The following is a 12,716-nucleotide window of genomic DNA, read 5'->3' on the forward strand; positions in this document are numbered from 1 at the left end:
ACACACACACACACACACACACACACACACACACACACACACACTAGCACACACTAGCACACAAGGTTTCTCTCTCAGCCTTAAGGCGCTTTTCTGGCTTGAGGAGGATTTGGCTTTATCTTTTTAATTCTCCATCATATGGGGAAGAGCGGCGCTCAGATGCTGCTGCTGAATGGGAAGGCCGAGAGCGCCGTGCACAGTCGATCCATTCAGGTCACTTGTGAATTGTCAGAAAAAAAAAAAGAAAAAAAATCCTCGCCTTTATTTTGCCTGCTGTGCAGATTTGCGACCAGGGAGAATGTGGTTCACTCGATGCAAGCAGGCAGATTATCATGTTATTGCTGTAATCATCGCGCAATGTAAGAGAAATCCCACGCTCCGATACCTTTATGGGATCAACACAATGGCGACCGCATCACTTGGCATCAAATAATAATAATACATAAATACAATCATAAAATAATCATTTGGTGATAAAGTACAAAGATTTCATTGCACATGGAACACTTTCATATGACAGAGTGATTTTGATATTCCGATTTTATTCTTGAAAAAAATTGATGTAGTCTAAGCACAGAATCAATAGTTTTGAACAGCGCACGTCGATTGTGACGGTTAGCCTGAAAAAAGGTATGACAAATGTTCCTTTTTGGTCTGTTTAACTGTGGTGCTTTTTTTGGACTGTTTTTTATTATTATATCTTTTTTATTTTTTGGAAAAAGTTTGCATATTTTTCTTGTAATATTAAGTCTTTATTACTGTCTAATTCAGAAGTTCATTTTTGTAACTTAATTTGTGCATTCTTGTAGTAGTAATATTTTTTAACATTATACACAATTATTTTCACATTACAGTATATTTTGCTGTTTTTAAAACTGAAATTAAATATTTTCATTTCATATAGATTTTTTTTTTCTCGAAACAAAGTGTACACCTGCAAATCCAAGATTTGGCATTCCACAATTCACCTGTTCGGATTTTTTTTTTGTTTTGGAATTTATCCCTCATTTTTCACAGAAAAAAATAGCCAATTTGTGTTTTTTTGTTTGTTTGTTTCTTTCTTTTTTTGGTCACGTCTGATCAGATTTTACATTGACGGTTCCATCTTTTTCCAGTGTAACAGTAAAATTGTATTCTTGTGTGTAGGATATTACAACTTTATTCCTGGTAAAATGTCATTTCATATACTAATATGTTCGGATGATAATATGTTATTAATATTGTTTTAAAAAATATAGCGTTTCAAGAAGTTGAAGAAGTGGCACTTTCACCCTTCCATTTTTCTCAAAATGCAGCCCTCAAGGGAAAAAGTTTGGACATCCCTGCTCTGAATAAAGCACGACTGGAAAGCGTCTGAGCCTCCTGGTGTGTGACAGTACAGGCAGCTGCTGGGATCAGCAGGTTGACTGGTTGACAGAAGGTCAACACGCAGCACCACAGCACAGCACATTCTCAACACACACAGCGTGAAGGAGCGCCGCCAACCACAAGAGACACGCCACCAAGACCGAGGCTGGCACGATGTACGTAAACAAAGGGAATTCAGAGATGCCAACTTCCATCACATACAATGTGAACTATGAGGTGCACAATAAGTCAAGTCATTTTATTTACTGTTGCGCCAACTCACAACGACAGACGTTATCTCAACAGACTGTGCAGTGTGTGTGTGTGTGTGTGTTTGTGTGCGCGCGCGCGTACACACACACACACACACACACACACACACACACACACACACACACACACACACACACACACACACACACACACGGCGGTACCTCTACTGACGAACGTCTCTTCCTACGAAATTTTCAAGTTACGAAACACCTCAACAGAAAAATATTGCCTCTTGTTACGAAAGAAATTTCAAGATACGAAAGGTAAAAATACAGTAAGGGCTGCTAGTCGGAGCTCCGAGTTTCCTGAACACAATATACTTATAGCTGCTCTGCCATTGCCTATTACCAAACATCATCCTGGAATCCCATTGGCTAAGGGGGACCTCGACCGTATGTGTTTGTGTGGATAGATAGTTAAATAGATCGATATGTGTCTATGCAGCGTACTCGTCATTTCCCCCCACGGGCCATGAGGCATTCTGATAGTTTTACGTAAATGTGAATCACCCAGAAAAAGTGTTCACCAGATGGGTGAACACTCACTATGCTTATGTTTGCCTTGGACATTTTCGAAGGATTGCTAAAAGCCGACAAAAGCAAACGTCCTCAGATCAGTTCTTTACAAAACACCAGACAAAAACCACTTCTGAGAGAGTGCATAGACTAAAGAGGGCAAAAAACGAAGAGGACGTAGTTGAAAGTCAAATGACCATTTTTATTCTTTACTCTGTTTTTTTTTGTTTTTTACATTATGCACAACTCTCATTTATTTTGCAATAATCTAATTGTAACATGTATTTGTTACATATTTTGATGTATATGTATGCTTTAGAAAACATTTATGTCAGAATTTTGAGGGGGCTTGGAACAGATGAGGGCATTTACATGGAAAATGCGTCTCTACTTATAAATTTTACTAGTTATGAAATTTCTTCCAGAACCAATCAATTTCCTAAGTAGAGGTACCACTGTATATACGTATACATATATATATATATATATATATATATCAGGCTCTGACTTGTCAGCTCCCACCAGACTTGTTAGTGCACTCCTTTGTGATCAATACGTGTGATTCCACTTACCATCATAGGTGCCGCTCTCCAGAAGAAGGCCGCTCTCCTCCAGGATCCGGAAGTCCCCCAGGCTGATAAAGTTGTAGTCTACACCGGGCACCTCTCCGTCCCGAGGGAGCCTGGTGGTGCCTGTGCAAAACAAAACCAAAGAAAACACATTCGTTCACTCAAACTTGAAAGCTGCCCAGCAACAAGCCCCAAAAAGGCATGCACCAAGGTCAACAAAAATTGAAATGCTGCACGTGGACAGTGAACCAATCGTCTGTGCCAAGTTCAATGCAAATCTCCATCACGTAAATGAAGCTATACGGCGGACCATTCATTCACTCGCTGTCTTCAAGGTCAACTGAAGGACGAGAGGAAGCACAGATCCACGTGCGCGCGTTCACTCAGGTTATTATACATTCATCGCACTGGATTTATGCTGTCGGGCATTCAAATGAGAGAGTCAGAGTATGTTGGAGAATCACATACAACATGAATCCTCTAAGAAATGTGTAACGTTTATTTATTCCCACTCTTCATTCCTGATATGTACAGAGATATGACCTTGGTTCTGTTCTAACAAAAAGCAAGGCTGTCTAAAGATGATCCTTCAAAATAAACTGACATTTGACATCAGCTGCATCAGTCAAAATATCACTATACACCTGAGCTTTGCTACGTTAACATTGCACAGCTACTATGGAACAGTTGCTGAATGTGTGATGAGTTGAAAATTGCGTTGATGAGGACATTAAATCATTCTAACGGGTTCCTGCTTTCACATTGCGACTGATCCGTGTTGCTAACTGTTGATTTAATCCTATGCTGTTTGCTCAGTGGCTTCCTTGATATTTTTTAACATGTGAAGCAATTAGCGGGCAAGTCAAGCTGATTGCTGCGGCCCAGTGCCCTATTAAGTAACTTTTTGTCGCCATTTCCATTTTTTTGGTTTTGTTTTGATTTTCCCCTCTTATGTCCCCGCTCTAATTGCACCGTGACAGCTTCTCGGCACCCCAGCAGATGATTAAATGGCTCGTTTGATAGTGAGACAAACATCAGAGCAGCCTTCTTTGCAGAACTCCTTGGTAACGCGCTTTATGTGTGAGCTGAAGCGCTTGACACTTTCTCTTGTCGTGCAAGAATGCCAGGCTGAGCTGCTTCTCATTAGCAAAGAGTGTGACTCGCGGCTTTGCTCTCAAAAATGTCCCCCTATAGCCCAATTACGTGTGCCACCATTGCTGCATACCTGCCAACTGTCTTCTGCAACCATTGTACTGCCATGCCGGGGCATCGCTTTTCAGTGGCCGGTGACATAATGAGGCCTCGTTCCAGTTGCACACTGGATGTGGATTTTTTTTTTTTTTATCTGAAAGCATTGCACGAGACACTTTGTTCGGAACAGCTGCACAATAAACGGTTTGTGATGACTTGAACCGAAAACTAATTACCGAGCTAATACACTAACCAACAAACTAGGAAATAAACCAATTTACTTACTACTTCTAGCAAATAAATAAACTAGCAACAAACCAAATGCAATACGATGTCAGTAATTTGCCAATTCACTCATGAATGAATGCATGAACTAAGTAATTAACGACTTACTACAAACAAATCAACAACATGAACCAAAAACTAAGCAATTATTCAACTAACAAACTAGCAAACTATTATTACTTCAGAACCAACCAAATTGAATTGCTGTGGCGAGGTTCACCTCTTTATGAACAGCTGAGAAAATGGTGTATGTGTGTGGGCTTTTTTATTTTATTTATTTATTTATTTTATTTTATTTATTTATCCCATTTTCTAATCAACTTATCCTCACAAGGGTCGCGGGCATGTATGTCGATACACACACACGCACACACACACACACACACACACACACACACACACACACACACACACACAGTATCTATCTATCTATCAACATGTATGATGGAACAACTCCGACAATTGACTGGCTGAGGTCCGTGTGTTGAGACAGGTAAATTGCAAACTCTCCCCTTGCGGATTATGCAGTCAGCCGCACACATGACTTGGGCAATTGGGGACCATCTTTTCCGACTGATTTTTAGTCTGTGTGTAACCCCTCCACCCCGAACCACCCAGAGTTGTGGCGCACGATCCGGGGAGGGCTGTTCAAATATTTAACATGTCAATCAGGATAATAATTCTTTCAGTGAATTGATTTCTATAATAATTCAGAAACTGCTATTGTCTGGCAACCGGTTCAGGGTGTCCCCCGCCTACTGCCCGATACATCTGGGATAGGGTTTAGCACCCCCCGCGACCCTTGTGAGGATAGGCTGATCGGAAAATGGGTGGATGGATGGAATAATTCAGAGAGATTTTTCCACGCTGTTGTAATTTCTGAATGGAAAAACAATGAGATGCACCACACAGGTCAACAGAGGTCAGAATTCACCAAAATCACTTGACACTATCTTCACCACACTTGAGACCTGGTTTTATGTTGTCCAAAATCTAGTCACCAAAGTGCGAGATGCGCTGCGGGCGTGCAATCAAATTGAGGCGAAGCGCAATCTACCAAACTCACAAACACGCTAAATTCGACTTGCCTGTGCACAAAAATGAAGATGGACCTGTTTTTACACCAAGCGCAGTTTACTTTCTGTCCTTCATCTGCCGAAATGTTTCGCGAGGCGCAAACACAGTAAATTAGACATGCACTGGCACAAAAATGAAGATGCGCCATTTTTACGCTGACTGCACTGGCACTCATCTCCGAAAATCGCGCCCTTCCACATCAAGTGCAAGTTTAACTTCCTGTCATCCGCAATGGAAATTTATAGCAGAGCTATCGAGAAGATGGAGGAGTTTGAGGGAGTTAAAGATGGTCACAGATTAAGGACTTTATGTGATGTGTTTTTTAAGTCATCCCAGGCATCGCTGAGCACAAAGATGATGTATGGGGCATGCGTGTTCATGCGTGTGTGCGAGAGTGTGTTTGTGTGCGAGATGAATCTCGTTGAGCTTGTGTCTGATCTCAGCAGGGCGTCGAGGGAGCGTGCCACTGAGCTCTTCGAGGGGCGAAAAAAAGCCCTCCTGCTTTTGTCCTCTGCAGAGCTCCACATCTTGTTCAAATGAGATGGAACGTGCCCAAGAAGGGCTTCTCACACACCCACCCACACACACACACACACACACACACACACACACACACACACACACACACACACACACACACACACACACACACACACACACACAGACCTTTGCACTCCACTTCTCTTTACTCTTCACTTTCTCTGTAATTACCTTTCTTAACTTGAAGTGCTTATAAGGCGACTGAGCTTATTGGGGTTTGAAAGTTTTGGTTTCACAACAGCAACTTGAAATGCCTGAAAGGGTTGTCTGAAAAACGACACCTTTAAAACTTTTTTGTAAACTGAAGATTAGCACTGGGCGTAATGACGCTTGATAGTTCCTTGTTACATCATCCAAATTGTGGCAAATGATCAATTGTGCATGGACGATTTGCATCATGAAATAAAATGCAAAACAAATTCAAAATTCAAGCAGGAACAAACCTAAGTAAAAAGCAGCGTTTAGAAATCTGAAGAATTTGTAGCTGCGCGTCGGCCACATATGTACATTCTAAAAAAGTAACTATGACTGGTCTGGACCAAAGGATATTTCTGGTGTGAATACACCTTCAGGTATCCAGTGATACCTTAAAATATGAGTTTGTTTTCGAATATTTTATAATCATTGAAGGAATTTTCACAAATCAACGCGAGGGCCCGTTCTGCTGTCTCAATTATTTTAAGTATTTTATGAGTGTGGATAAGACATTACACCTATAACTGTTTGATCAGGCCGAAGGAGAAAGCACTATCTCCCAATTTCATGTTCATGCTCTATTTCTTTTTAGCGTCAATGCACTTTTTCAAATCAGAAGCTGAACGACAAGCTGTGAATGGCTGCCAAAAAGAAATGATGGCCGTAAAACAAGGCGGTCACAAGGTAATTGAAACAGAGGGGAAGGTGAAGGATGAGAACATGGGAGCGAGTGGACGAGCGGGTGACGGAAGCCACTTCACGCATTTCCCGCTCATTACGGCAGTCATTCAAGCTGGGAATTAGAGTCCGACTCGCTGCGGGCCCCGTGATGAATGGAGCCTCCTGGCCATAAAGCCCCAACCAGCGCCACCACCGAACAAGAAAAGGAGAATGGAAAGTGTGTTCTCCGTGACACTTAAGGACGGTGTGTGTGTGAGTGTGTGTGCGCATATTCAGGTGAAGGTGGGGAGAGAAATGGATCATTTGCTGCACCTTGGCTCAGAAAGTGCCTGTTCAACAGCTTTAAGATGAAAGATTCTGCAATACAGCAGATCCCCGGAATGCATGTGTTCCAGCGAACTATTGGACTTTTATTTGGTTTTCGAATGAATTTCGCAGAATAAATATTGGAAATTGAATGAATCCATTTGATGGGGCTGCATTTTGAAGAACTGTCATTCTGCGGATTTTTTTTGCATTCGAAGCAATTTGAGATACAAGCCTTATAAGGTGACGGTAAACTCAGATAAACGATTCTTCAGGAAAAGAGGCTTCCAGCTGCTTATTGCCACTCTCGGTTTAACTGTCAAACTCAAGATAAAACATTTACAACTACATGTTGTTTAGTTAAATCAATCACATAACTTTGCCTGAGAAAAGTCTGTTTGGCTTAATCCTGACAAACAATGTAAAACGCCATAGACAGGCTAACAAATATCACCTGTGTCGCCCTTCTAGAATATGCCTCTGTGATTTATCCAGTGTCTTCCATACATGTTGAAACCTGCTGAAGACACTGTGACACTCAACTTAGTGGCCATTTTCATCTGAAAACGTCCTGTCATCAAAACGTGAGCAGAATGATGAAGAAGATTGTTTTAATCCGGATTCTATTTGAACCATGACATTATTTGGTCCGTTCATGGATTAAACACCTGTTGTGAATTTTGCCGTTCAGTTTCTTGTTAGAGAACAGCAAGTTGTTCCGCAGTCCTGAAGCATTGAATTGAATATGTACATTCAAACAGATACAGAAACTCAAATAGAGTTCACCTGTCAAGTTTAGAGTGCATTTTAGGTTTATCCTGAAAGTTTGCCTGAAAGCCCATTAACCCAAAATGTTATGTGAATACACTGTAATTAAAAAAAAAGGAGAGAAAAAAAAATCACTTGTTTCTCGACAATGTTTCTCATTTTTTACCCAACAAGAAAAATAATCTTGAAAAGCAAGTTTTGCATTGGAAAAGTAATCACATCCATCCATCCATTTTCTGATCGGCTTAACCTCACAACTGTCACGGGGTGTCTACTTTTTTTTTTTTTTTAAACTCATTCACTGCTGTTGGCAGACAGCTATATCAATAGTTTAAAACTGGGAGGGCTGGAAGTGATTAAGTTCATGCAATGAGATCGACTGACAACCCCCTTTGCGAGCCTCTGATCGATCGCAAATGATTCATTGGGCCCCCCTGCGTTACAGATGCACTTAGCAAGCCAGCGATGCATCTATGCTGAAAAGCATCATCCCTGGATGCCACAATTTACAGGACAGCTCGGTGTGGTTATTTAAATTCCCCCCTGTAGGAGGTGATGCCACGAACAAGACCGCCACTTGTCTGCTTGCTGAGAAACGCAAATCCTTTTCGCTCACAAACTAGCAAGTGGCTACTCCTCTCAATGCGAATTGGAAAGCGCGGTAATAACCTGGTGGGATATAATCGAGCTGCTGGTGGCAAAGAAGAGTATATTGCAGTCAAGAAAATGTCGGGGCGTGTAAACATAAAGTTGCTCTACAAAGTAGCTTGCATTTTTCAGCGAGGCATAGTCGTAGTGAAAGCCCTGGGGTTGGATGAGATACGGAATTCCTCAAGGTTCTAGATGTTGTGGAGCTGTGCTGGTTGACACACATTTGGAACAGTGACAGGGTCTGGGCAGACAGGGGTGTTGGTCCCTCTTTTCAAGAAGGGGGACTGGAGGGTGTGTTCCAAATGCAGAGGGATTACACTCCTCAGCCTCCTTGGTCGGGTATATTCGGGATGCTGGGGAGGAATCTCGGATTCAAGAGGAGCAGTGTGGCTTTTGTCGCTGTCTTGGAACAGTGGACCAGCTCTACACCCTCGGCAGGGTCCTTGAAGGGTGCAAAGGAGTCCACCCAACCAGTCTACATGGATTTTGTGGACTTTCAGAAGGCATTTGACCATATCACTTGGAGCGTTCTGTGGGGGCTCCTGTGGGAGTAACGAAGCTTCTGATATGGGCTGTTCAGCGCCTATACTGTACCACCGATGTCAGAGTTTGGGTCACATTGCCGGCAGTAAGTCGGATTCCTTTCCAGTGAGGGTTGGACTCCACCAAGGGTGCCCTTTTTCACCAGTTCTGTTCATACCCTTCATGGACAGTATTTCGAAGTAGAGCCGCGGCGTTGAGGGGGTCCGGTTTGGTGGCGTCAGTATTGCATCTCTGCTTTTTGCAAATGATGTGGTACTGTTGGCCTCTTCGCAGTGGAGTGTGAAGCAGTTGGGATGAAAATCAGCAACTTCAAATCTGAGACCATGGTCCTCAGTCAGAAAAGGGTGAAGTGCCCTTTCCGGGTCAGGGATGAGATCTTGCCCCAAGTGGAGGAGATTAAGTAATTTGGGATCCCCCAGGAAAAGCTGTAAGAAATGGCTAGTGAGAGGGAAGTCTGGGCTTCCCTGCAAAAGCTGCTTTCCCTGTGACGCGATCCTGGATAAGCAGTAGAGAATGGAAGGGTGGATGGATAACATTGTCCATCTATCCATTTTCAACACCGCAGGGTTGTAGGGGGCTGCCGGAGCCTATTCCAGCTGACTTCAGGCAGAAGGCAGACTACATCCTGAATAGTCAGTCGCAGGGCACTGGATTTCGAAAGTAACATTCCCAACGGTGTTCACGACTGTTATCACCCCCCCCCCCATACCACCAGCACCAAAAAAAGAAAAAAAAACATCTAAATACCTATTTATTATGAAAAAAAAAACATGTTTTGTGTATTTTGTAATTAAACAAAAAACTGCAATATCCCAACTTACATAATGTCTGGTACGATACACGTTTGAAGATAATCACTGAAAACATTCAAAATGATTCTGAGATCAAGTTGAAAACATTCAAAATGATTCTGAGATAAAGTATAACTTGGAACCTTTTTTTTCCCAAGATATTTTGGCACGTGCATTCTGTACTTGATATCTGGCATGAATCTCCCCTGCCCCAATGTACCGTATTTTCCGCACTATAAGGCGCACCTAAAAGCCTTCCATTTTCCTAAAAGCTCACAGCACGCCTTAAAATCCGATGCGCCTTTTGTATGGTCATTACGGTAATATTTCGACCCCAAAATGGCTCCTTGCTCGAGACATGCTGACAACGAAGAGTTCAAACTTTATGGCGATCGGTTACGCAGTTGAACACGGAAATAGAGCAGTGGCAAGAGAGTTCAACGTTAATGAGTCAATGTTATAACCGGCTGTTGGTTAAGTGAACTGTGTCGCTGCTTTATTAAATAAGTTTTACTGACATCTGGCGTTTCCTTAAGTGTAGCTCCATCTAGTGGATGCATTGTAGATTACGTCTTATAAAGCGGTGCGCCCACTGTATGAAAAAAATGACAAAATCGGCCATTCATTGAAGGTGCGCCTCATAATCCATGCACCTTTTAGTGTGGAAAATACGGTAAAAGAATTTGAGAAAAGTATTTGATAAAGTGAGTTGCTAACTTATAAATCTTTTACGATTCTGCAGCAGCTCTGAGAGGAACGAGATAGATTATGAAGTGTCTTGTAGCCTGGAATTGGATTGCAGATAAGGCGATTTGTGATGCATCGATAATTCTTACATGGGATGGTGCGCAGGTAGAGGTTGTCCCGTATGATTTGCTGGAGCTTGTGGTCCACCGAGCCCTTCTGAAACTGCAGACTGAGGTAGTGACGTAAGTCCGTGTTCAATACTTTGCCTGCAAAGAAGAGAGACGGACACATGACGGGTCAATACGACACGACAGCACTCCCTCGAAAAAGAGTTCACGGCCAAAAGAGAAATCAATCCAATCCTTGTCCTCCCATCAAAGCATCAACTGTGTTAAAGATCACACTATTGACTCGCTGATATCATATCATTGGCTCCCTTTCCGCATGACTTCTCCGAAATGAAAATTCAATGCAGGTCTTTTAAAATGATGTATGATGTATCTAACAGAAAAAGCGATTTAAGAGAACATGGATACAACCAAAATATATGTAGGTCATGTGAAATTGTCTGTTTTAGTCATCAAATGGACAGTAATCTCATTTTTAAAAATGTTCCTTTGTTTATCACGATCCTGTTTCTGATTGGACAAGTCAAAAGGATGACATGACGTTTTTACCCGTGGCCACCTGTTCTTTCTCCCTCATCATTCTATTTTCTCATTTGCTTCCTGAGAGGAATTGGAGCAGTGGTTCTTAACCTTGTTAGAGGTACTGAACCCAACCAGTTCATATGCACATTCATCGAACCCTGCATTAAGTGAAAAATAAAAATATGATTTCTTTTTTTTTTTTTAAATAAATTCAAAAAAACAAAAACTAGAAAAAAGTAAATAACATTTCTAGACATAACTGTAAGTTGTTTTTAACTGTGCACAAAATGAACCGTGCATCACGTACTATCACGACAGTCACACTTTGACTACTGAGCGAGCTAAATTTCCCGCAGCACTGATTGATTGGACAAGCAATGTAATGCGATCATCTGCAGCCAGTGATGGACAAACAGGCGTATCATAACTAATTGACATGTTGAGTCGGGCGTGTCTTAACCTCCACGGCAGAGGTTCCGTCGAACCCCTGACACTGATTCACCGAACCCCTGTTGTTCGATCGAACCCAGGTTAAGAACCACTGAATTGAAGAGTAAGGACAAAATGTCACAGGCAATAGTTACAGCGCACCATGTTGATTTGAAAGTCACACTTTGTGTTACATACAAAAAAATTAGATAATGTCATTTAAGGAACAATCCTATTGCATCCTCACAAAGTGGTTGCTGATAAATCCCACACATTTAGTTTGTATAAGTGTCAGAAACATGAAAGAAAGTTATTTTCTTTCACCATGGTACAAACCACTGTCATTTGCTTTTTTTTTCTTCAAATATAGCATGTATAAAAGATTTACCTTTGTAGGAATACTGTTGGACTGCATTCTGGATACAGCGATTAAAAAAAGCAATCGTTTGGGTTGTACACTTTGGGATCGTAACCCTAAACCACAAATCAGAACCATCACCCCAATCTCTAGCCCCTCAATTTAATCCTATAATCTTGCTTCCAAACCCCTAACAATCATCCTTACCTCCGAATATAACCACAAATCCTTACCCCTAAACTCAATCCTAAACCCTATTGCCCCAACTCCTAACGCGAAGTCCCTAAATCCGAAAACCTAACACTTAATCCTACTGTAACACAAACCCCAAACTGTACCCGAAATCTAACAAGGGTTACCATACCTAACCATGGTATAATACTGATCGCGATGCACTCAATTTGTGGTTTTAACAACTTCATGAATAATAAGATGAACAGTGTGAAGCCAAGTACATGAGGCTCCCTTCTACGTTGGCCAAAGCAAAGCAAGTTATGGCAAAGAAAGGCGGCAGCAAGCGGAAGCTTCTGACTCATCTTGAAGAAAGTGAATCTTTCTCTGAAATATCGTCCAAAGGAGTTTGCAACACAGGAGGAGATCTGTGGTTGTCTGCTTGGCCTGTTTCGGCGTCACTTGACAGGCGGGAGACAGTCGCCTTTGAAGTGCTGCGCTTTATAGGAATGTCTCACCCCCATTCTTTTGCTCTCCCTCTTTCAGGCCATAACATAGCTCAGCACGATTGCTCTGCGATGATGTGAATGCATCTCAGCAGTACTTAAGATGAGACCTTTCTACTGTAGTTGTAGTGTACGTGCTGATAAAAAAAAAAAAAAACTGCTATGGAAGGAAGATGGAATAAT

The 12,716-nt window shown here is 41.9% G+C and overlaps 1 protein-coding gene across 2 annotated transcripts in view; it reads right to left on the reverse strand.

Annotated features, from left to right (window-relative positions):
* magi3b (membrane associated guanylate kinase, WW and PDZ domain containing 3b) overlaps positions 1-12,716 on the reverse strand; it is a 135,148-nt gene that overhangs the window by 42,888 nt on the left and 79,544 nt on the right. For both annotated transcript variants that reach the window (XM_019857626.1, XM_019857632.1), the window contains exons 2-3: positions 10,569-10,685; positions 2,708-2,827 (exon numbers count right to left, since the gene is read on the reverse strand). In XM_019857626.1, coding sequence (XP_019713185.1) covers positions 2,708-2,827; positions 10,569-10,685 — 237 coding nt within the window. The remainder of the gene's footprint in view (positions 1-2,707; positions 2,828-10,568; positions 10,686-12,716) is intronic.

The sequence above is a fragment of the Hippocampus comes genome, unplaced genomic scaffold, assembly GCF_001891065.2.
Source record: "Hippocampus comes isolate QL1 unplaced genomic scaffold, H_comes_QL1_v1.1 scaffold17, whole genome shotgun sequence".
Classification (NCBI taxonomy): Eukaryota; Metazoa; Chordata; class Actinopteri; order Syngnathiformes; family Syngnathidae; genus Hippocampus; species Hippocampus comes.